Raw genomic sequence first — 19,658 nt, forward strand, 5'->3', positions numbered from 1 at the left:
CCCCTGTCCTGCGTCCCCCGTCCCCTGCCCCAGCTCCTTTCCTCGCCCCCTCCTCGTTCCCGCTGCCCGCCGTAGGCCCCGGCCCCTGCTCTGCCTGAGCCCCTGTCCTGCCCCTGCCTTGACCCTGCCCTCGTCCCACAGCAATGAAGTCCAAGGGCAAGAACGTGCCGAAGGAGGGGCTGAAGGGGCCAGAGGTGTGCACGGACCCCACCATGCTCGCCACCTACGCCATGGGCGTCAATTACTTCAAGGAGGGCCCGGAGGTGGCCCTGAAGCCTGACTCCGAGTACCCCGACTGGTAGGTGGTGGCCGGCTCCCCTTGCTGTGTGGAGAGGGGGGTCCCTCCTGGGGAGCCTGTCCCTGCAGAGGTGTCACCCCGGAGGCACAGACGAGCGTAGGAGAGACAGGGAACTGTTACAGGAGGAGGAAAACTGCCACTCTGCAGCCCAGAGGCCTTGTCCGAGGGCTGGGGAGGAGAGCGGGCTGCGCTGTGGATGTGGCGGGGAGGGATCTGTACATCCTGGTCACGCACTTCCATCACTCTGTCCTGTGCTTGTCCTTTTGCCCTCCCTGCCACAGCCTCACACCCCCTGCATTCGCCTCCAGGCTCTTTAAGATCCACCTTGGGCCCCCCAAGAAGCTGGAGGAGCTGGACCCCGACTCGATCGAGTATTGGAGGCGCCTGCGGAAGTATAACACGTGGCACCGCAACAGGCTGAAGAAGGGCAAGAAGCTGTAGGCGCTGCAGAGCTCGAGGCGCAGGAGCTGCCCTGAGTGCCAGTGTGGGTGGTGCTGGGACCAGCTCCTGCTTTCGGTCTCTTCTTCTTGCTGTAAACAAGTAATAAATCGCTGGTGAGGCTGATACCTGTTATGGAGGCTGTGGCAAACTCAGGCCCTCAGCAAGCTCAGTGTGGGTCCCCCCTCACACTGGGGCTGGTGAGGGGTTGAGGCAACACAGGCTGCAATTTCTTGCTGTATTTCCTAAAACAGAAGCTCAATTTTTTGCTCATAGAGGGAGCCTACACTGCCAAATGGGTCCCGCTCCCTGCTCTGTCACCTGCAGGGGAGGTATAGTGGGTTTGGGGTGGGGAATGACTCCACTGGTGTCGCTGCATCCCCTGCAGGGGGGTTTTGGGGGCTGAGCAGAGTGTGCTCTTGGGGGGGCGGGAGGACAGGGGCCAGGCTCTGGCGGTGCTGCGGGGCAGCGGGCGAGGTGAGGGGGGACACAGCAGCCTCTCGCAGTGCCACCACCACGCCGCACTCTTGCTTCTTCCTCTGGCACCAGCAGCTGCTGGGACGCCAGGGTCCCGGCATGGCTGGGCTGTGTGGTGAAGGCAGGGTCCTCCTCACAGCAACAAGGGCTTTGCTGCCCCGTCCCTGCATGTTCTCGTCTGGCTCCAGCCTGGCAGAGCCCAGCAGCTTCCCCTGGGCCTCAGTCCTGCCCATGCGTTGGGCTTCCCTGTCTGAGAGGTGCCCCCATCACCTTGGTTTGTCTCCATCCCAGACTCGCTGCCTTGGAGCTCCTGCCTGGCCTTGAGTTGGGCTATGGGGACAAAGTACCTGCCCGTGAGGTCCTCCCACAGTGAGGAAGGAGCCGGAGGGAGGTAGGGGAGCCACTGCCCGGCCCAGCAGTGTCCCCACTGCCCCATGCCCTGTGGCAGGGGCTGGGGGCCATGCCTGGCTCCCCCGGGGGGCTGTGGGGTGGCTGGGTTGGCAGCTGCAGTGCCTGCGCGCCGCAGCACAGGAAGCGGAGGAGGAAAGCAGAAGTGTCGTGCTGCGGCTTGGGGGGGCTGGGGGAGATTTTAGGTTGAACCCTCGTTTCCTCTGCGTGGGGCTCAGTGCGCACCCTTGGAGCTGACAGGGCTCAGGCCGGGCCATATCCAGTGGTGAGTGCCCTGTCCCCACCATGCCCCTCCTGCAGCTTGCCCTCCCCTTGCCACCCCGCACCATGTCCAGCCCCCCCAAATCCAGCAGCAGGTGAACAAAGGGGGGACCCGAGTCCCTGCGCTTTGTCTCAGAGCCCCCCTGCTCGGGCGAGTGTCACCCGGCTGCCATGGACAGCTTGGTCCTGGGGACAAGCGCCGATCTGGGGTGGGTCGGTGGGGAGGGACCTGAGGGGAGGAGGAGGGAGCCCGTTTCTGGGTGCTGCCCCCATCCAGGGTGATTCATGCCACGCTCCCTTCGCTGCTGAAGCCTTTGCCAGGGTCAAGGACAGCTGAGGTGGGTTCCAGTCCCAGGACCCCCATGTACCCTCCCCTAACCCCCTCTGTGGGCTCCCTGTGGTGGCCCGGCAGGGCTCATGCTGGCTCCGGAGCCACCACCGAGAGGCCTGGTGTCAGTGAGGGGGCTGCTGCCATCCCACTGGGGTCTCTGCCAGAAGGAGAGAGGTCCCCGGACTCAGCCCTCCATGATGGGCCCCGTTCTCTGTGTCCCCCGAAGGGATGGGGAGGGTGACAGGGGCCATCCCCTCTTTCCAGTTCCTTGGACCCCATCCCGTGAAGGTCTCTGTCCTGACGCCAGACTAACGTGGCCCCGGGTCCTTGCCTGAGGCTGGGGGGGTGAGCGAGTTCCCCTGTGCTGCTGTCACGGCTCTTGATCTCCAGGCGCAGAGGGGGAACTTGTGGCATTCGTGGCTCGCTTCTGGTGGCCGGATCCAGCAGCGCTGTCCTGCCAGTTCCAAGCACCTCCCCGGGGAGGCTAAAACCCTCCCGGGATCCTGCTGGGAAGTGACCTGACGCTGGCAAGCTCATGCTGGTGCTCTCCCTCCCAAGCCACCCTGCACCCAGCCAGAGCAGCACCCTGTGGTGTCCGGTGGGGCACAGGCACCCTGTCACCCCATCACCCACTGACAGCTCGTCCCCTCCATGTCCCCAGGCAGGTGGTGGCGGGGCTGGGACAGGATGGGGGACTGGAACATGCCCATCAGCTCGCTGGGCGAGGAGGTGGTGGCCCGGCTCTGTGAGCTCCTGGATAATGCTGGCCGGGGCTGGCGCAAGCTGGCCGAGGTGGCCGGGGTGGAGAAACGCTTCAAGTGCAGGTAGGGGTGGGGGGGCATCTCCAGGGGTCTGTCCCCGATGGGGTCACAAAATGCACATGGGCACAGCCCTGCCACGGGCTGAGCGAGGGGCACGCAGGTCCCCAGCCACCCCATCGTGGCCGCAGCCTGGGCTGGGGGCACTGCCGAGTCCCCTGGCAGGGGTCCCCTTCCTCCATGGGAGGGGGGTGGGCTGCAGCGCTGAGTGCTGGTGGGGGCCTCGCAGTGCGGAGGAGCTGGAGACATGCTCGCTGAAGGTGCTGGAGCCCCGCGGCAGCCCCACACAGTGCCTCCTGCAGCTGCTGGCTGAGCGCGACTGCACCCTCAAGTACTTGCTGGGCTGCCTGGAGAGGATGGGGCACACACAGGCCTGCCAGGTCCTCAGCAGTGCTGGTAGGGATGGACGGTGGGGTCCCACAGGGCCTGGAGAGGGGCACCGGGGGACGGGGGCTCAGCAGAAGGAAAGCACGGGGAGATGAGGGGCAGCTCTTTGTGCTGGTGGTCTTGCTCTGGATAGCGAGGCCCTGGTGAGGATGGGATGGATGCAGTAGGGGGAGATAGGATGGGATGTGGTGTGATGGGGTGGGGAGGGTGGGCAACAGGGTGTGGTGGAACAGACTAATGGGACCGGATGGGATGGGATGGGACAGGACAGGATTAGACAGGTTGTGATGGGACAGGAAGGGATGGGATGAAACAGGGTGGGGTGGGATGGGACAGGGTATGATGGGACAAGATGGGATGGGATGGGTGGGATGGCAGTGAATGGGACAAGGTAGGATGAGATGGTTGGGGCAGGACAGAGGGGTGTGATGGGGCAGGGTGGGGTAGGATAGGGTGGGATAGGATGGGAGAGGACAGGCTATTGTGGATGGGGGTGGGACAAAGTATGATGGGAGAGGACAGGACGGGACTGGATGTTCTGGGATGGTGCAGGACAGGGGTCTCAGCCAGCCCAGGCCCGTCTCTCCTCTCCCGCAGTCCAGGACATGATCCGCATCACGGTGCAGCCGGAGTCGCAGGTGGTGGCGAAGGGGACACGAGTGTCCCTGACCTGCTGGGCGACCGGCCCGCCGGGGCTCGTGTACCAGTGGTTCTGTGGGAAGCGGGAGGTGAGGTCCCGCTGCGCCATGTCAAGCAGGGCCCCCAGGGCCTGTCCATGACGAGGGCACCCAGACGGGTGTGTGGGAGCCCCCGACTCCTTGGCCCCCTCCTGTCTCGTAGGTGCCCGGAGCCACGGCCCCGGAGCTGGTGATTGACACGGCCACCCCGCCGGGCCAGCCCGAGTGGTACATCTGCCGGGTGAACTGCGGGGCCACCTTTGCCTTCTCCAGGTGGGCCCATGTCCAAGTGGAGAAGAGCAGCAGCCCCAGCTCAGGTGGGCCCAGAGATCTGCGTCCCTGGGCTGGCACCCGTGGGGCACCACTCGCCATCAGGATTGGGGTGGCTCCCGTAGGGCATCGCTTGCCACGTCGCTCCCCGGCTCAGCTGTGAGGGTCTCTGGGCTTGCTGGGGTGACGGTGCCCACGGAGGAGCCGAATGCCCTGTGTCTTCCTCGTGCCTGCTGGCTCATGCCACCCGTGGGTGCCAGGGCCTGCGGGTGAGGGAGCTGGGGCCCAGGAGCAGCTCTGCAGAGCCCTGCTGTGGCTGGGTGCCAGATTTTCCACCCCATCCCCTCCCCAGCCAGCGGTTACTGCCCGACCATGGCAGGGCTGCAGATCCTGCGGCAGCCGCGGCCGTGCTGCCTCGCTGAGGGGGACACACTGGCGCTGGAGTGCACAGCCATCGGCAACCCCCCGCCCCAGTATCAGTGGTTCAGGAACCGGCTCCCCGTGGAGGGTGCGCAGGCGCCCCAGCTCCAGGTATTATGGTGGGACCCCTTGTACGGCACGGCATGGCACGGCACGGCATGGCACGGCATGGCATGGCACAGCACGGCACAACGCCCCAGCCACCCGCTCTGTCCTGCCGGCAGGTGAAGCTGGTGACGACGGCCGAGCGGGGCAGCTACTCCTGCCGTGTGTTCAACCTCTTCCACGAGATCTGGAGCCGGGAAGTGGACGTGGAGATCGGTGAGGGCCCTGGACAAACCTCCATGGCCCCCCCACCCCACATGGGGTGTTCTGGCTCTGCTCTGCCCCCCTGCCCAAAGCCCCCCTGTGGCTGTCCCACGGTTTTGGGGGGCTCCAGCCTGTGCTGGGAGATGCTGCTGCGCATGGGGCTCCCTGACTCCCCTCTTTGCCGCAGGCCCGCGGCTCTTCGCCTCTGGAGGCTCCTGGCAGGAGGGGGATGGAGGTAGGTGGGGGCAGAGCGGGCAGGTCCCTGCCGCTCTACCCACTGCGCTCCCCAGGCACTGTGGGGCCGTGGCACGGTGTTTCTCTCTTTCCAGGCTCCCCGGAGCGTGGCAGCCCCGGCCAGCTGTATGGTAAGAGCCTGCCCAGGAGGGGTTGGTGGCCCTGTGGGGTTGTGACCGTCTCCAGTGTCACCCCACGAGGCTCCGCTCGGCCAGGGTGCCCCATGGGGCACCCTGGTACTCGGGGACAGTGACACCAGCCACAACTGGGTGTCACCTCTGTGGGCTGAAGGTAGCAGGGACAGCAGGAGCGTCCCACGCTGTCCCCAGCGCCTCCTTCTCCCATCCCGGCAGCCACCGACAAAGTGGCCCTGCTGATCGGCAACATGCACTACCTGCACCACAAGCAGCTGAAGGCTCCCATGGTGGACGTGCACACCCTCAGCGCCCTCCTCCGCCAGCTCGACTTCAAGGTGGTCTCACTGCTGGACCTGCGCAAGGCGGAGATGCAGATGGCTGTCAATGAGTTCCTCCTCCTCCTCGACAAGGGCGTCTACGGTGCGGCAGCCCCTGCTGGGGCGGCTCCAGCCAGGGGGGGAACCGGCTGGTTTTGTGCTGGTGGGGTCTTGGGGGGTGGCTGGGCAAGAAGCGGGCACTGGCAGGTCAAGGGATGTCACCCACCCTCTGCCCCTCCCAGCAGGTTTGCTCTACTATGCCGGGCACGGCTATGAAAATTTTGGCAACAGCTTCATGGTGCCCATCGATGCGCCCAGCTCCTACACCTCAGCCCACTGCCTATGCGTGCAGCGTGTGCTGCAGAGCATGCAGCAGCGCCGCACCGGCCTCAACATCTTCCTGCTCGACATGTGCCGCAAGAGGTGACCTGGCCCTGGCCACCAGCCTGGGGACAAGCTGCCACACTGGGAGGTCCCGGCACAGGGGTGCCCGTGGGTGCTGGTTCCCAGGGGTGTGGGGTGGGGCATCCCCAGGGTCCCATCCAAACCCGTTGGCTTTGTCTGGATGCCCCAAAGCATCACTGCCCCAGTTGAGCCAGCAAATGTCATGATGGGTGGGCAGAGGGGCATGGGGCAGCCCCTGTGGTCTGGGGTGCCTTGGGGTGGGTTTTGACAGGGTGGCACATCCTGCCCCTGCCCAGCAGTGCTTCTCTCGCAGGAACCTCAACGACGACATCATCCCACAAGTTGGGGCGCTGCAGGTCACAGCCAACATCGTCTTCGGCTACGCCACGTGGGTCCCCTCTCCTCCACCTCCCGGCATGGGCAGCAGGGCTGAGTGTCCCTCCCTGGCTCAGAGCGGGGCCAGGGCTCAGTCCTGTTTGCACCTGCATCTTTCGCTCCACCATGTATTGGTGTCGCTCCCTCCGGTCGATGCTGGAGCTGGTGGGCGAGTGGCAGCTCGCAGTCCCTTACAGGGCAAGGAGATGCCCACAGCTCTGCTCTGCTTCAGGCAGCACCCAGGGGGATTAAGCCCTGAGGCTCCTCCAGAGCACAGGCATTTGGGCTGACAATGCTTTAAGCATGCAGGCTGCGGCTCCCACCTCTCCCCGGCACAGTGGCCTGATGGGTTGGTGGGAGTGGGTAGAGCTGTGGGTGCCCAGGTCTGGCTTCCCCGGGGCTGTTGTCCCAGTGGGACCTAGTTCCTGGGGGAGTGATGGAGCTCATGATGGAGCTGACCGCTGCCCCATCCCCACAGGTGCGCGGATGCCGAAGCCTACGAGCTGAGCCAGGGTGAGTTCTCCAATGGCATCTTTGTCACCTTCCTCAAGCGCTGGCTACTGGAGGATGAGAAGATCACAGTGCTGCTGGACAAGGTGGCCGAGGGTGAGTGGGGAGCAGCGGGAGACAGCAACACCCCGGTGGCCTCTGCTGATGCCCCCCCCCTTGCCCCCTGCAGACATGGGCACGCTGGAGATCACAAGGGGCCGGCAGGCACTGGAGCTCCGCAGCAACCTCTCAGAGAGACGAGCTTTGACGGACCCCATCCGCCCCCCGGGCCGGGATGAGTCCTCTGCCAGGAACCTGCAGTGGGCCAAGGCTCACGGTGAGAGTCGCGGGGCGGCCACCCCATCCAGCGCGGGGTGGGGGGACAGCGCCAAGTCACAGGGAGAGGTGGCGAGCAGCACCTGCTGGGTTTCTCCCAGCCTGGAGAAGAGAAACCGCCAGCACAGAGCCACCAGCCCAGTGGCAGGAGCGTCATGTCAGCATCCTCGCTCCAGGGTGACCCCAACAGTCACCTCACCTGTGGGTGCAGCTCCCACCCCGAGCACCTGCAGGTACCAGCCCTGCGCTCTCTGTCCCCTCCCCAGTCCTGCCAGAGAGCCGGCACCTCCGCTTTGACTGTGGCGTCACTGTCCAGCTGGGCTTCGCCGCCGAGTTCTCCAACATCATGATCATCTACACCCGTGTGGTGGCCACCCCTGAGGATATCGCCAAGTGTGAGGCCAAGCTCACCGACATACCCGAGGTGGGAGCGGGTTGCCGAAGCCCACGCCAGGGAGATACTGGGGAATAGGGTGGGGGCACCCATGGTGGTTTCCATGGCTGGATGCGTCCACGGCAGGAGCTGGACGTGGACCTCAAGTGCACCAACAAGGAGAGCCCAGAGGAGGTGGGCAGCCCACTGGCACCCACCTGGAGCCTCGGCTGTCCCTCCTGCTGCCTCTACAGCCGGCTCTGCGGCTTGCAGAAACTGCGGGTAAGAGCCTCACTGAGTGGGCGGTCGGTGCCAGGAGGACAGCACGGCTGCGGCCGTGGCCCAGGATGGGTGCTCACACTGCTGGTGCCCCCGCAGCAGGAGCTGGTGTTCACCGTCTGCCTGCAGTACCGCTACCGTGGCATGGACGACTTCGTGGAGGAGAGGCAGACGGTGAGCGTGGGGAAGCCGCTCATTGCCAAGCTCAACCTGCGGCTGGCGGCCTCCTCCTCCCCACCCGGCAGCCCCCTCTCTGCCTCTCCCCCTGGGAGCTGGGGGACAGCGGGGAGCTCCTGGGTCAACACCCCCGAGGAGAACCTGAGCCCAGAGGTCCCCGGCTCCCACACCCTGTAGAGGGACAGCGCGGCCCCCCCCCCTTGTCACTGCAGTTCCCTGGGGCCACGTCTGTCCTGCTGGGGGGCCAGAGGCTGGAGGGGATGGAGGTGACGTGCGCGGAGGCAGGCACCAGGAGGGCACGAGTCCCATCCTGGCCTGTGCCAGGGGGTGTGGGGCTCACTGTGCGGCTCGGCTGGGACCCCTAGTGCAGGGGACTGCAGCTCGGTGCTGCCCTGTGTACCGAGCACTGCCACCACGGGTACAGGCAGTGCCAGCCCCACGTCCCCTGGCATAGCACTGCCAGCCCCACGTCCCCTGGCATGGCAGTGCAGCCCCATATGCCGGGACAGCACCACCGCCACGTGCCAGGACACTGCCAGCCCCATGTCCCTGGGCAGTGCCAGACCCGTAAGCAGGGTACAGCCAGCCCCATGTCCCCTGGCATGGCAGTGCCAGTCCCATATCCCAAGTCAGTGCCAGCTCCACCTGCCAGGACACCCCCCTGGCAGCCCGGTGCGGGGCAGAGTGCCCAGACCCCACAGCTCAGCTGGTGTGATGCGTCACACCGGGGCTGGGTTGGGTTCGTTCAGGTCTAGGAGAAATAGAGAGAAATAAGCAGATTAGGGGGCAAATCCCGCAGGAGGCGATTAGAGGGGGTGGGAGCAGGAGGGCTCCTGCTCTGCCACGAGGGGCTGGGAGAACTCCTCGGTGCCCCCAGCACTCCCAGTCCTCCCAGTACAACCCAAGGTGCAGGACTGTGCCAGCCCTGTCTGGGCAGTGAGCAATTTCAGGATAGGATTGGGATCTAGGGGGGGAAAAAATGCCTTTTTGCTTGGATTGTTCCCAAATGTGGCCCCATGTGTCGGCGGCTGCAAATGGTGTGGGGCGTGCTCCACTGGGTCTCAACTGGGGAAAGCACCAATAAAGAAGGAAGGGCAGGCGGCTCGGAGCTCCTATGGCTTTCCTGCATTTAAATGACATTGTTTGGGCCAGAAATATTGCCTGTTTCTGCACTAGGGACAGTGCGGCACCAGGGCACACATGGGAGGGAAGGGGCACCCAACCCCTTCTGCAAGGGTACCCCAACATCCCCCGCCACAATGCCCTGGGGCGCACCAGTGCCACGCCATGCAAATTAGCTCATTTAAATAATTCCCCAACCCCAGGCACCCAGGGAGACGCATCCTCATCCCGGGACCTCTCCGCGCCCTGTCTTTTGGGTGGCGGTTGCAAGACTGGAGGGGAACCACCCTCGCCCCAATTAGGCTCCGATCAAACAGGTCGGGGGGTGCTGAGCCTCCCGCTCTCTGCGCCAGCCGGCTTTTGTTGGCGCTTGGGAGGCCAAGGGGTGCCCCGGGCTGGCGCCAGCCTCAGCAATTATGTCATGTGAAAAGCGCAGCCCCCATTGAGCGCGTCCCTTCCCCCGGATCAAACCCCATTACTTCCGCGGCCGTTGCTTCATTATCTCCCTGCCGGAGCACGCCTCTGCCGGGGCCCGCTTCACCTCGGCCTCGGCCCATTAGCCGGGCTGGGGAGCCGGGGGAGCATCGATTATGCATTTAATGGGTTGTTAAAGGTTTAATTGTCACTAACGAAGCAGACGAGCAGCAGCAGCCGGGGGACCGGGGACAAGGAGAAGGGTCTCACCAGGGTCAGTGCCTCGCCTGGCCCGGTGGCATCCTGGCTGGTCCCGCCTGACCTGGCTGTGGGGACGTCAGAGTCTGGCCCCAGGCCCGTTGGACTGGGGTGAGACCCCCTGGGTGGGGGGGGGCTACGGCCAGGGGTGCTGGCGCTGAGCAGGGTCTGGCCTGTGCGGGGACGTGGGCACACTGTGGGGATGGGGCTGCCTCAGCAAAGCCCCGGTTTGTGGCTGTCATCAGGTCCGAAGCAGGAGGATTTTCTGGGGAAATATCTCTTTTTGGTGGGGGGAAGGTCGGCGCTCGCCTTGCTTCCCCAGGGACCCAGGGTACCCCAGGGACCGGAGGGCACCCCAGCACACCTCAGGAACCTGCTCACCCAGGGCCGAAACCCCGTCTCTCACTTTCCCAGCCGTGCTTCAGCACCTCAAAGCCACCACGGGCTCAGCCATCTCTGCCGGTGCTGTGCTGGCCCTCACCGCCACCATGAGGGTGCCAGTGATGCTGGCTCTGCCCCAAACCCCGGCGGGTGGGTGGGCAGGTTCCCCCCGGGGCTGCAGAGCCACACTGGGGACCCCCAGGGATGTGGCATCTTGCCACCGTCACCCCGCTCCCACCTGGCAGGAACCGCCGGCAAGGGGTAAACTGAGCTTTGGTGCACCCCACCACCCCCCCTCCACCTCCGCAAAGGACCCCAGGGCTCCCAGCCGACCCCCTCCTCTCGCCAGCCGGGGGGGCCGCAGGGGTTCCGCTGCCGCCCACCCTCCCGCCAGCACAATTACGGCAGCTTTGCGCCGCCAACATGTGGCCGGGCGGGCACCGCTGGGGAGCAATTAGGGCAGGCGGGCGGCGGGCGCAGACCCCGAGGGATGGCTGAGCAGATGCCCCTTGATGAGCCACCGAGAACGTGGTGAAGCACAAAGCCAGTCCCAGCCCGCAGCTGGGGCTGGAGCAGATCACCCGTGCCTGGATGCGGCCCCAGTCCCGCACGCAACAGTCAGGAGTGGGATGGGAGGGTGCCCGGGAACGATGATGCTGCATCCCCCCCAGAAAGCTGCTTCCTGGCAGAGGGTCCGCAGCCTCAGCACACTAACGAGCGGTACGGCGGGCAGGGCCCCGGTAGCGCCCGACTCCAGCATGCGGCAGCCGTTCAGCTTATCTCTTTACTCACGATACAACTGTCTTCTCGGTGCCGGCACATCTACCGGCACAACAAGCGTCATGCCCTGACACGGCTAAAAAAAAAATCCCCCCAAGTACTCCCTACGAAACTAGAGCTTTTCTGTTTGGTTTTGTTTAAATCTGCAGCATTAAAAAAAAAAATTAATAATAATGGGAAAGGGAAGGGGCATGGGACAGGAGGTGTCCGACTGGGGGCGGTGGGTGGCCTGGTAGGATGCCAGAGCCTTGGCCAGATTCCTCAGCCCCGGGGCCGGTGCCTCGGCAAGGCAGAGGGGCCGTGGGTGGCTGCCAGGGTGCTCCCCTGCGGCGGGGTCCCGCCAGCACCCCGGCTCGTTCCCCTGCCACCGATGCGCTGGCTCGGCAGGGGGAAGACGCAGCCCGGCAGCCCTGCCCTGCGCCGGCTTTGGTCCTGCTGAGCATCCCACCGTCACCCCCCTACTCCCGCCCCGGGGGCTGAGCTGATGCCAGGGGCAGGAGCCGGGGACCGCAGGGGCCGGAGGGGAGCGTTCATCAAATAGGCTGCCAGGTCTTGTCAATGGTCTGAATGTGCTCCTTGGCTTTCATGCGGAGCGAGGCGATGCTGGAGCTCCTCTGGTCCACCTCCTCCAGCGGGTACTTGTCCACAAAGGTGGTGCCGCACTGGTAAGGCGTGGGGGCCATGGGCTGCATGCCCTGCGCCATCGGTGGGGGGGTGTTGAGGAAGGAGTGCCCGCCGTAGGGGGGCTGCAGGGCCTGGGGGGCTCCCATGAAGCCAGGGATGCTGTGGACCGTGGTGGCGCTGGAGATGGGGGACGTCAGCCATGGGTCGAGCGGGAGGGAGTTGGTCATGGGACCCACGTTGGGGGTCATGGGGGGCCGGTTGAAGGAGAGCACGGGGGTGTCGTGGAGCTTCATGGAGCTGGCCTCCATCTTCTCCTGCCGCCTCCACTTGGCTCGTCGGTTCTGGAACCAGACCTGCGAGGTGAGAGCCAGGTTGAGCCCCACCGTGCCCAGCCGGTCCGTTGCAGTGTGCCCTACATGCTGTGCCCACATGGGGTGCCCCATTGTGCTGTGTCCCACGTGGGGTGCCCCACATGAAGCGCGCCAGGTAGGGTGTCCCGTATGGGGTATCCCATCCCACATGGGGTGCCCTGTGTGTTGGGTCCCACGTGAGGTGCCCCACAGGGCTCCAGCAATCCCCAGCACATTGTGCACCTCTGCCAAACCTGTCCCACAAACCCCAGAGACGGAGGGTATCTCTGAGGTATGGAAAGCGAGAGGTGTCACCATGCAGCCCCTGCCCTTGCTGCTCCACAGGAACGCACACCCCAGCTCTGCAAACACCCATACAGTCCTCAGTATAATGTTATCTGGCTTTGAAAAGCCCCTCAGTAAAAGCTTTTAGAAGCCAAACTGCCGTGCTTGCACCAAAACCCAGCAGGAACGAGAGGGACCGGTGAGCCGAGGCCAGCGGTGATGTCTCACCGTGCAGGAGCTGCTCATTAGAGCGCTGGTCCCCGTGTCCCCAGAGCCCCCAGCAGCACATGTCACGGGCCATCTGCTGCGTGATGCAAAGGGGAGTAAAGATGAATGGCTGGACTGCAAAGGGGATGTCTCCCATGGGCTGGTCACAGTTATTGGTGGGCACTGGGCTATACTGGTGCAAACTTCGTATCCAAAGAAGAGCAAAAAAGCTGGTGAAGGGTCTAGAGAACAAGTCCTGTGAGGAGCAGCTGAGGGAACTGGGGTGGTTTAGTCTGAAGAAAAGGAGGCTGAGGGGAGATGTTATTGTGCTCTACAACTACCTGAAAGGAGGTTGTAGTGAGGTGGGGGTTGGTCTCTTTTCCTTGGTAACAAGCGATAGGACAAGATGAAAAGGCCTCAAGTTGTGCCAGGGGAGGTTTAGACTGGACATTAGGAAAAATTTCTTCATCAGTCAAAAGGGTTGTGGAGCACTGGAACAGGCTGCCCAGGGAAGTGGTTGAGTCACCATCCCTGGAGGTATTTTAAAGACATGTAGATGTGGTGCTTAGGGACATGGTTTTGTAGTGGACTTGGCAGTTCTAAGCTAACAGTTGGTTTTCATGATCTTAAAGGTCTTTTCCAACCTAAATGATTCTATGATTCTGTGAAACTGAATCAGAGAGCTCAGCAGAGGTGTCCCTATGGTCTGGACTGGACCCCCCCTAGAAAAAGACTGCATTGTCTTGGACTGGGGCTGAGGCCTGGGAAACTCGGTTCATTTGTAAGGGGATTACTGCTTTGCTTCACAGTGGGTTTGTTGCATCTTCAACTACCTGACCCCCTCCCTCTCCCTGGTCTCACCCTGTCAATCCCAGGGGTGGTGGGGAGCAGACTGGCGGGACCCCAGGCTCTTCCCCAGGCTGCATCTTCCCCCAACAGAGTCTTCTCCTGCAGCTCAGGGAGTGAAATGTCCCCAGCCCTGCCACCACCCCAGAACCGCCCCACTCCAACAAGCCTAAAACCCCTAAATCCATGAGGATCTTGTGCTTCCTCAGCCCTAAAGACCTGGAAGTGATCATGAGCGGCTGAGGTTTGGCTGCTTTCCCGCAGAATCAGCTGGAGGGATGGGAGCAACTGCCACCAGCAGGGCAAAAAAAATCTCTAAAAACCATCTCCCTGCCCAAATGGACCCTCTGGCATGTGGGCCGAACTGGGACCTCATGGCAGAACGAGGCTCAGCCATTAAATTCCTTCTCTGGTTTTGGCAGGAGCAGCCGGCTCTGTGGAGATGCCGTTCCCATCTCGAGCAATGGGGAAACTGAGGCACAGAGCAAGGTGGCGGCGGCGGAGCTGGGAGCAGAGCAAAGCTCTCCGGCACCAGGATGGTCCCTCTGCCACTGCCCAGGGGACAGGTCCGGGGTGCTGGGGCCAGCGGGCATCCTCCCTACCTGCACGCGGACCTCCGGCAGGTTGACCTTCATGGCCAGCTCCTCGCGGCTGTAGACGTCGGGGTAGTGGGACTTCTCGAAGGCGCGCTCCAGCTCGTGGAGCTGGTAGGTGGTGAAGGTGGTACGGTTCCTCCGGTGCTTCTTCTTGGGCTGCTCCTCCTCGACGGCGGATGGCGGGGTGCCCTCGCCGTCCCCTGGCTTCCGCAGCTCACCCAGGTCCCCCTCGCACTTATTCAGGAACATGACGGCGCCTGCGAGGGGACCGCAGGGGTTAGCTGGGGCACAGGGACATCAGACCCCCCCTCTCCATGCAACCCCAGGCCGGGGACGGACAGACAAGTGGATGGACGGATGGGAGGATGGGGCGGCCCCAGAAACAGGTTACGCAAAGGCGTAATCCTCTCTTCTGCCGCAGTGTTATCCCGGGGCCGCAGTGTCCCTGGGACTGACCTGGGATCGTGGGGACGGGTGCCCTGGTCACCCTGTGCTTGGCTCCACTGTGAGATGCGACCAGGCCAATGCACCCACCCGAAGCTAAAAGTCAAATTTCATCCAAAGTGGAGGATTTTATGAAAGCGCCGTCACTGAGACCTGACCTGACCTCCCCCCTGCCCTGGTGTGGAGGGCACCAAGCCTGGGTCAGCTCCCTCCTTCCAGCTCAGCTCCTCTCCTCCAGCCCCTCTTCCCCATGGGCTACCAGTCTGGCCCCGAAATGCTGGAGGACTCAATGTTGGTCCCCAAGTACGGCCGGAGCGACCCGGCACCATCCCCCGGCTAATAACCTTTTTTCTGCATGCTTATAAGCATTTTCAACCCTTGCAACGTTTCATCTTTAAGCTTTTTATCCAGCATCTGAAATCTTCCTGTAGTATTTGCTGGGGATTAAGGGTCCTCCTCTACCGCGAGGATGTAGGCAAACACGAAAATGGGGCAGAAAGCCGTAATCCTGGGGCACTTCTGCCAAGGGGAAGGCAGACCTGCCGGCAAAAATTCACCTAATGCCCAAATGGGTGTGGGGAGGGAAAGGGACCATCAATTAATTCTTGGAGGGAATAAATGGGGGTCCCGAGAGGGACCATGCCGAGGGTGGGTGTCGAGTGTTGCTCAGGCTGTGCGCACGTGGGGTGTCTGTGCAGTGGGCAGCGCGGGTGTGAGCAGTGCATCTGCAGCAGGCGTGCGTCTGTGCGCACGCAGGGATGCGTGCAGGGTGCAGCCTGCCTGCGTGGGCAGGGTGGGGGGCTCGGGGTGCGCGCGGTGGGGTGTGGGGGTGCGTGCATGCAGTGGATTGAGTGATGGGTGGAAGGTGTGAAGTGTGTGCGCAGTGTGGGCGTGAGTGTGCGGGGCAGTTTGTGCTGCGTGTCCATCGCGTGCAGTGTGCGCAGTGTGGGTGCAGCGCTCAGTGTCCGGGGTGCAGTGTCCGTGTGCCGTGTATGCAGCGTGCACAATGCGACGCCTGCGCCTGCAGCATGCAGGGCACAGTGTATGTGCGCAGTGCATGCAGTGCGTGCAGTGTGCACAGCTCAGTGTGTGTGCAAGGAGTGCAGCGTGTGCAACGTGTGTGGGGTGTGCCCAGCGTGGGGGCGCAGCGTGAATCCGTGCACAGTAGCTGTGGGTATGCAGTGCGTGCAGTGTGTGTGCAGTGTTTGCACAGTGCATACGGTGCCTTTGTGTGCAGCGCACACAGCGCGTGCAGCGGAGGCATGTGCAGAGTGTGCAGCGCATGCCATGCAGTGCAGAGCACACTGCACGTGCAGGTGTGCAATGTCTATGCGTACAGCATGTGCAGCTCACCCAACATGTGCAGTGTGTGCCCAGCACCCCTGCAGCGCGCTCAGAGCAGGTGCTCTGCGTGTGCGACGCGTGCAGGCTGTGCAGCATGTGCAGTGCGGTGGGTGCAGCATGTACGACGCAGGCAGTGCGTGCCCAGGGGCCGTGCATGCAGCGTGTGCAGCACGCGGCGTTTGCGGTGTGCGTTGCACGCGCAGTGTGTGCAGTGAATGCACAGGGCCCGCACGCAGTGCATGCCGTGCACGTGCAGCACTGTGCCTGCAGCGTGTGCGGCTTTGGGAGCTGCTGGCCCCCCAAGACGCCCCACAGCCCCTCGTGGGGTGTGCTGTAGCCCCCAGGGGCTCTGGCCGGCTCCGGGTCTGGCCCTGCTGCCGCAGGGGGGGCTGCAGTCTTGGGGTGCCCCAGGGGGAGCCGCCAGCTGGGGCAGGGGTGCTGGGTGCTGCACCCTGGGGTGCCCTGAGGCAGGGGTGAGTGGGTGCTGGGGGGAGCAGGGGCCCTGTTGTCACCGTGCGAGCATCGCGGCGTGTCCTGGGGCTGGGGACACAGGGAGGGGATGGGGGTCCGCCGCCACCATCCCGCTCTCACTCACCCGCTTCTCATTTGCGCAGCTCTGCACCTGCAAGGAGAGGGGAGAGGGGGTGAGCACCCAGAGCCCCCACCTGGGGCATGGACCTCCCGGGGGACCCAGCACCCCAGCAGGGTCCCCTGCCTGCCCTGCCCAGCCATGTTCAGCGGCCCCACAGGGCAATGGGGGGGGACCTGGGGCTGGGTGGGGATTGGGGGCATCTGGGGCAGTGGGAATGGGTGAGATGGGCACTGGGGGGGACGGCTGAGACAGGCCTCCGGGGCGGGGGGGGGGCCGGGGGACAAGATGGGGCAAAGCGGGAGGAGAGAAGAGGTGGGGCAATGGGGGGGGACAGGGATGAGCTGCAGTGATGGAGGTCAGGGCCAGAGCTGGGGGCAGCCCCCGTCGTCCCCCCCAGCCTGACCCCCTCTGAAAGCAAAGGAGGCTAAAAACCCCCGGGGAAGCAGAGCAAAGCCTGGCACGGGAGCAGGAATGAAGCGAAGAACAGCAAAATAACCAAGCAGAAGTGACCCAGCAGCAGGACGGCAGCACCGGACCCTGCAGGATGGGGTTGCGAGGGCCGGGATCTCCTCCTCCTATTCCCCCCCCCCGACTCTGCCTCGTCCTGGCCGGGGTCACGGATGTCCCTGGGCATGGAAAGGGGGACCCCGGCGAGGTCGGGCTGGGGGACATCGGCACCAGCCACCCCATAGTCCCCATCTTCCAGGGACTGGCCCCAGGACCCCAGAGCCTTCACCGCTGGCGTTTCGGCAATCCTGCCTAAAAACGGGCAGCGCTGAGCGGGTACGGCAGCGAAAGCCGCCTCCCTGCCCCCGTCGGACATTTTCCTGTGGCTGCCGTCATCCCGGCGGCAATTTTTGGGCTTAAGCCCTTAAGCTTTAAAACTGTGCTGGGAACCACAAGGACCTGAAGCCTTGGGAGGGGTTTTTTCCCCCCCATCTGCTCGATGCCCCAACCCATGGTTTTCCTGCAGGGGCTGCCAGCCGGGGGGGAGGGGGCGCCTGTTATTAAAGACACCCAAAAAGGCATCAGAAACGGCATCAAGCCCTGGTTGAAATGGGTAAAAAAATTGCTTCCCCGTGCTGGAAAGCAGCAGAGCATCAACGAGGACAAGTGGCCTCCCCCAGCAGTGGGGACAGCCTGGGGACAGCCCCAGCTTTCTCCAGGTCCCATTTTTTTGCTTTCGAAAGCCCGTCTGGGTGCTGAATTTGGCCGCCCAGGCTCAGGCCACCTGGGACGGGCTGTTTGCAGCGGCTGGAGTGGGCGGTGGGGAGCGTGGGTGGCTCCTGCCCTCCGGCCCTGGGTGTAAATCGGTGCGAGTGATGCTGACGGGCGGCCAGCACCCACTCCCGAGCCCCCCAGGGAAGGGTGCCAACCCCGGCCCCAGCCCCAGGCACACCCCGGGGACACCCGCTCCCTTTTTCAGCATCTTTCCCCGGCGCTTCCTCCCGAATCGGAATAAAACAGCGTTACCTGCTGGGCCCAACTCGGCTTTTCCAGGAGTATTTAACTTTGCCGGTCCCTCCTGGGAACCAAACAAGCGGCTCAACCTCACCAATCTCGCAGCTTTGGCAGCCAAAGTTGCCTCTAGTCTTCTTATTTGTCACAGAACCGCCGCGCTAAGGCTCGGGAGAATCTTTATTTAGTGTTGCAGATGTCACCAAGGCACCGCAGATTGGAAATGAGTCCAAAGGATTAAGACGAGGTTATTAATTGGAGGCCTTCCCCTTTAAGAATGATTGACAGTTACTTTCTGGACAAGTAATTGCTCTAAATGTCCCCCCAGCGCGGGTCCGGGGGGGCGGCGGCGGACAAAGCCCCGAACTGCCTTCCCCACTCAGATTGTCTCCCCACAAAGGCGTCCTGCTGGAGTTTGCCTTGTAATCCCCTCATTACGGGCGAGGAAAAAGAATTAGGAACAGGGGGAGCGGAGAAGAAAGGCTGGGGTGGTGGGGGGAAGGGGGGAGGATTTCCTTCGGCCGCCGAGGCTCTGCCACGGGAATGGGGTCCAGGGCAGGCACCCCAAGTCTCAGCGGGATGGGGATGCTGCGGTGGTGGGTGTCGTGTCACCCCCCTCGGGATGGGGATGATGAGCTTGGGGGTGGCCCTGGTGACGGCATGTGTGGCCCCGTGGGCTCCCGGTGATGCTGCCTGCAGAGCCCTGCCCATGTGGGGACCAGGGATGGGGACCGGGGATGGGGAGAGGTGTGACAGCCAGCGATGGGCACTGGGTGTGGGGACAGAGATGAGGACAGCACGGGGTCCAGCTGTGAGGATGAAGTGAGGAGACTGGGTTTGGGGTCTGGGTGTGGGGACCAGGTGGGAGGACCAGGCGTAGGGACCAGGCACCCTGAACAGCCTTGGGGACCTGGTATGGACACCAGGCGTGGGGAAGAGCCATGGGGACCAGGGGTAGGGACCAGGCAGGGGGACCAAGTGTGGGGACCAGCCGTGGGTTGCAGGCATTGGGCACCGTCCATGGCACCAGGTGTGGGGATAATTCACGGACATGGGACTGAGCACGGGGACTAGGCAAGAGGACACGCTGTGGGGACCAGCTATAGGGTCCAGCCGTGGGGACCATCCCTGGGGGCTGCCCACAGGCCCTGGCTGTGAGGGTGTGGGGCAGAGGCAGCTGGGCTGGGGGGCAGAAACACCATCCCTCTCCTCCCCCATCCCACTGCCGCCCCGGGGATCCCAGCTCAGGGGACAACGGGAACATCATGATGGGGGTCCTGGGGTGCTCCGGTTGGGGGGTCCTCAGTGCTGACTGGACGCCCCTATCCTGCCAGGCAGGTTTTGCCCTTTTCTTTCTCGGTTTACTTTTACTTTCTCCCAAAAGCCTCTTCCTGCCACCTGCAAACTCTGCCACCCCCAGCCACCGTCTCGGCTTCCTCCCACTCCCTTCCTCTCCTCGCCATGGTTCCCCTTTCGGATGGCAAATGTCAGTCTGGGGTTTTTGGACCCCCGTCCCCCCGACCCCGTGCCAGGTGGCTGCTGGCCCCACACAGGTCTGTGCCCTCCCCACCAGAACTGCTGCCGGTGGGACCCCGCAGCCACCTCTGCACCCCAGTTTGGGCCCGGAGGCCATCTCGGCGTCCCTCCCAGCCGGGCTGTGCAGCTTCGCCTGCCCCATCTGACACTGCTCTGGGGACAGAGTGACGCTGTTTTGGGGATGGCATGCTATCACCCAGGGGAC

The 19,658-nt window shown here is 63.8% G+C and overlaps 3 protein-coding genes across 3 annotated transcripts; 2 read left to right on the forward strand and 1 right to left on the reverse strand.

The window, feature by feature from the left end:
- Positions 1–110: 110 nt before the first annotated feature.
- MRPL54 (mitochondrial ribosomal protein L54) lies at positions 111–882 on the forward strand. Its single transcript, XM_010580292.1, has 2 exons — positions 111–298; positions 607–882. Exons 1-2 carry the CDS (start codon positions 144–146, stop codon positions 737–739), a joined length of 288 nt encoding a protein of 95 aa, XP_010578594.1. The 5' UTR covers positions 111–143; the 3' UTR covers positions 740–882.
- Positions 883–2,900: 2,018 nt separating this feature from the next.
- Positions 2,901–8,666, forward strand: LOC104840701 (mucosa-associated lymphoid tissue lymphoma translocation protein 1-like). Its single transcript, XM_010581848.1, is given in 18 exon segments — positions 2,901–3,037; positions 3,261–3,427; positions 4,016–4,146; positions 4,259–4,412; positions 4,523–4,634; positions 4,718–4,802; positions 4,804–4,896; positions 5,010–5,106; positions 5,282–5,329; positions 5,424–5,459; positions 5,682–5,885; positions 6,028–6,205; positions 6,501–6,575; positions 7,041–7,168; positions 7,242–7,388; positions 7,654–7,811; positions 7,908–8,042; positions 8,139–8,666. Coding segments are annotated over 18 exon segments (2,340 nt in total). The 3' UTR covers positions 8,394–8,666.
- A 2,925-nt stretch (positions 8,667–11,591) lies between these two features.
- Positions 11,592–18,112, reverse strand: RAX2 (retina and anterior neural fold homeobox 2). The gene is made up of 5 exons (XM_010580307.1): positions 17,933–18,112; positions 16,463–16,489; positions 14,086–14,336; positions 11,673–12,148; positions 11,592–11,629 (listed from the first exon to the last, which is right to left on the reverse strand). The coding sequence occupies exons 3-4, from the start codon at positions 14,326–14,328 to the stop codon at positions 11,705–11,707; spliced, it is 687 nt and encodes a 228-aa protein (XP_010578609.1). The 5' UTR covers positions 14,329–14,336; positions 16,463–16,489; positions 17,933–18,112; the 3' UTR covers positions 11,592–11,629; positions 11,673–11,704.
- Between the last annotated feature and the right edge of the window lie 1,546 nt (positions 18,113–19,658).

This window comes from Haliaeetus leucocephalus, unplaced genomic scaffold (genome assembly GCF_000737465.1).
Source record: "Haliaeetus leucocephalus isolate CR32 unplaced genomic scaffold, Haliaeetus_leucocephalus-4.0 Scaffold76, whole genome shotgun sequence".
Classification (NCBI taxonomy): Eukaryota; Metazoa; Chordata; class Aves; order Accipitriformes; family Accipitridae; genus Haliaeetus; species Haliaeetus leucocephalus.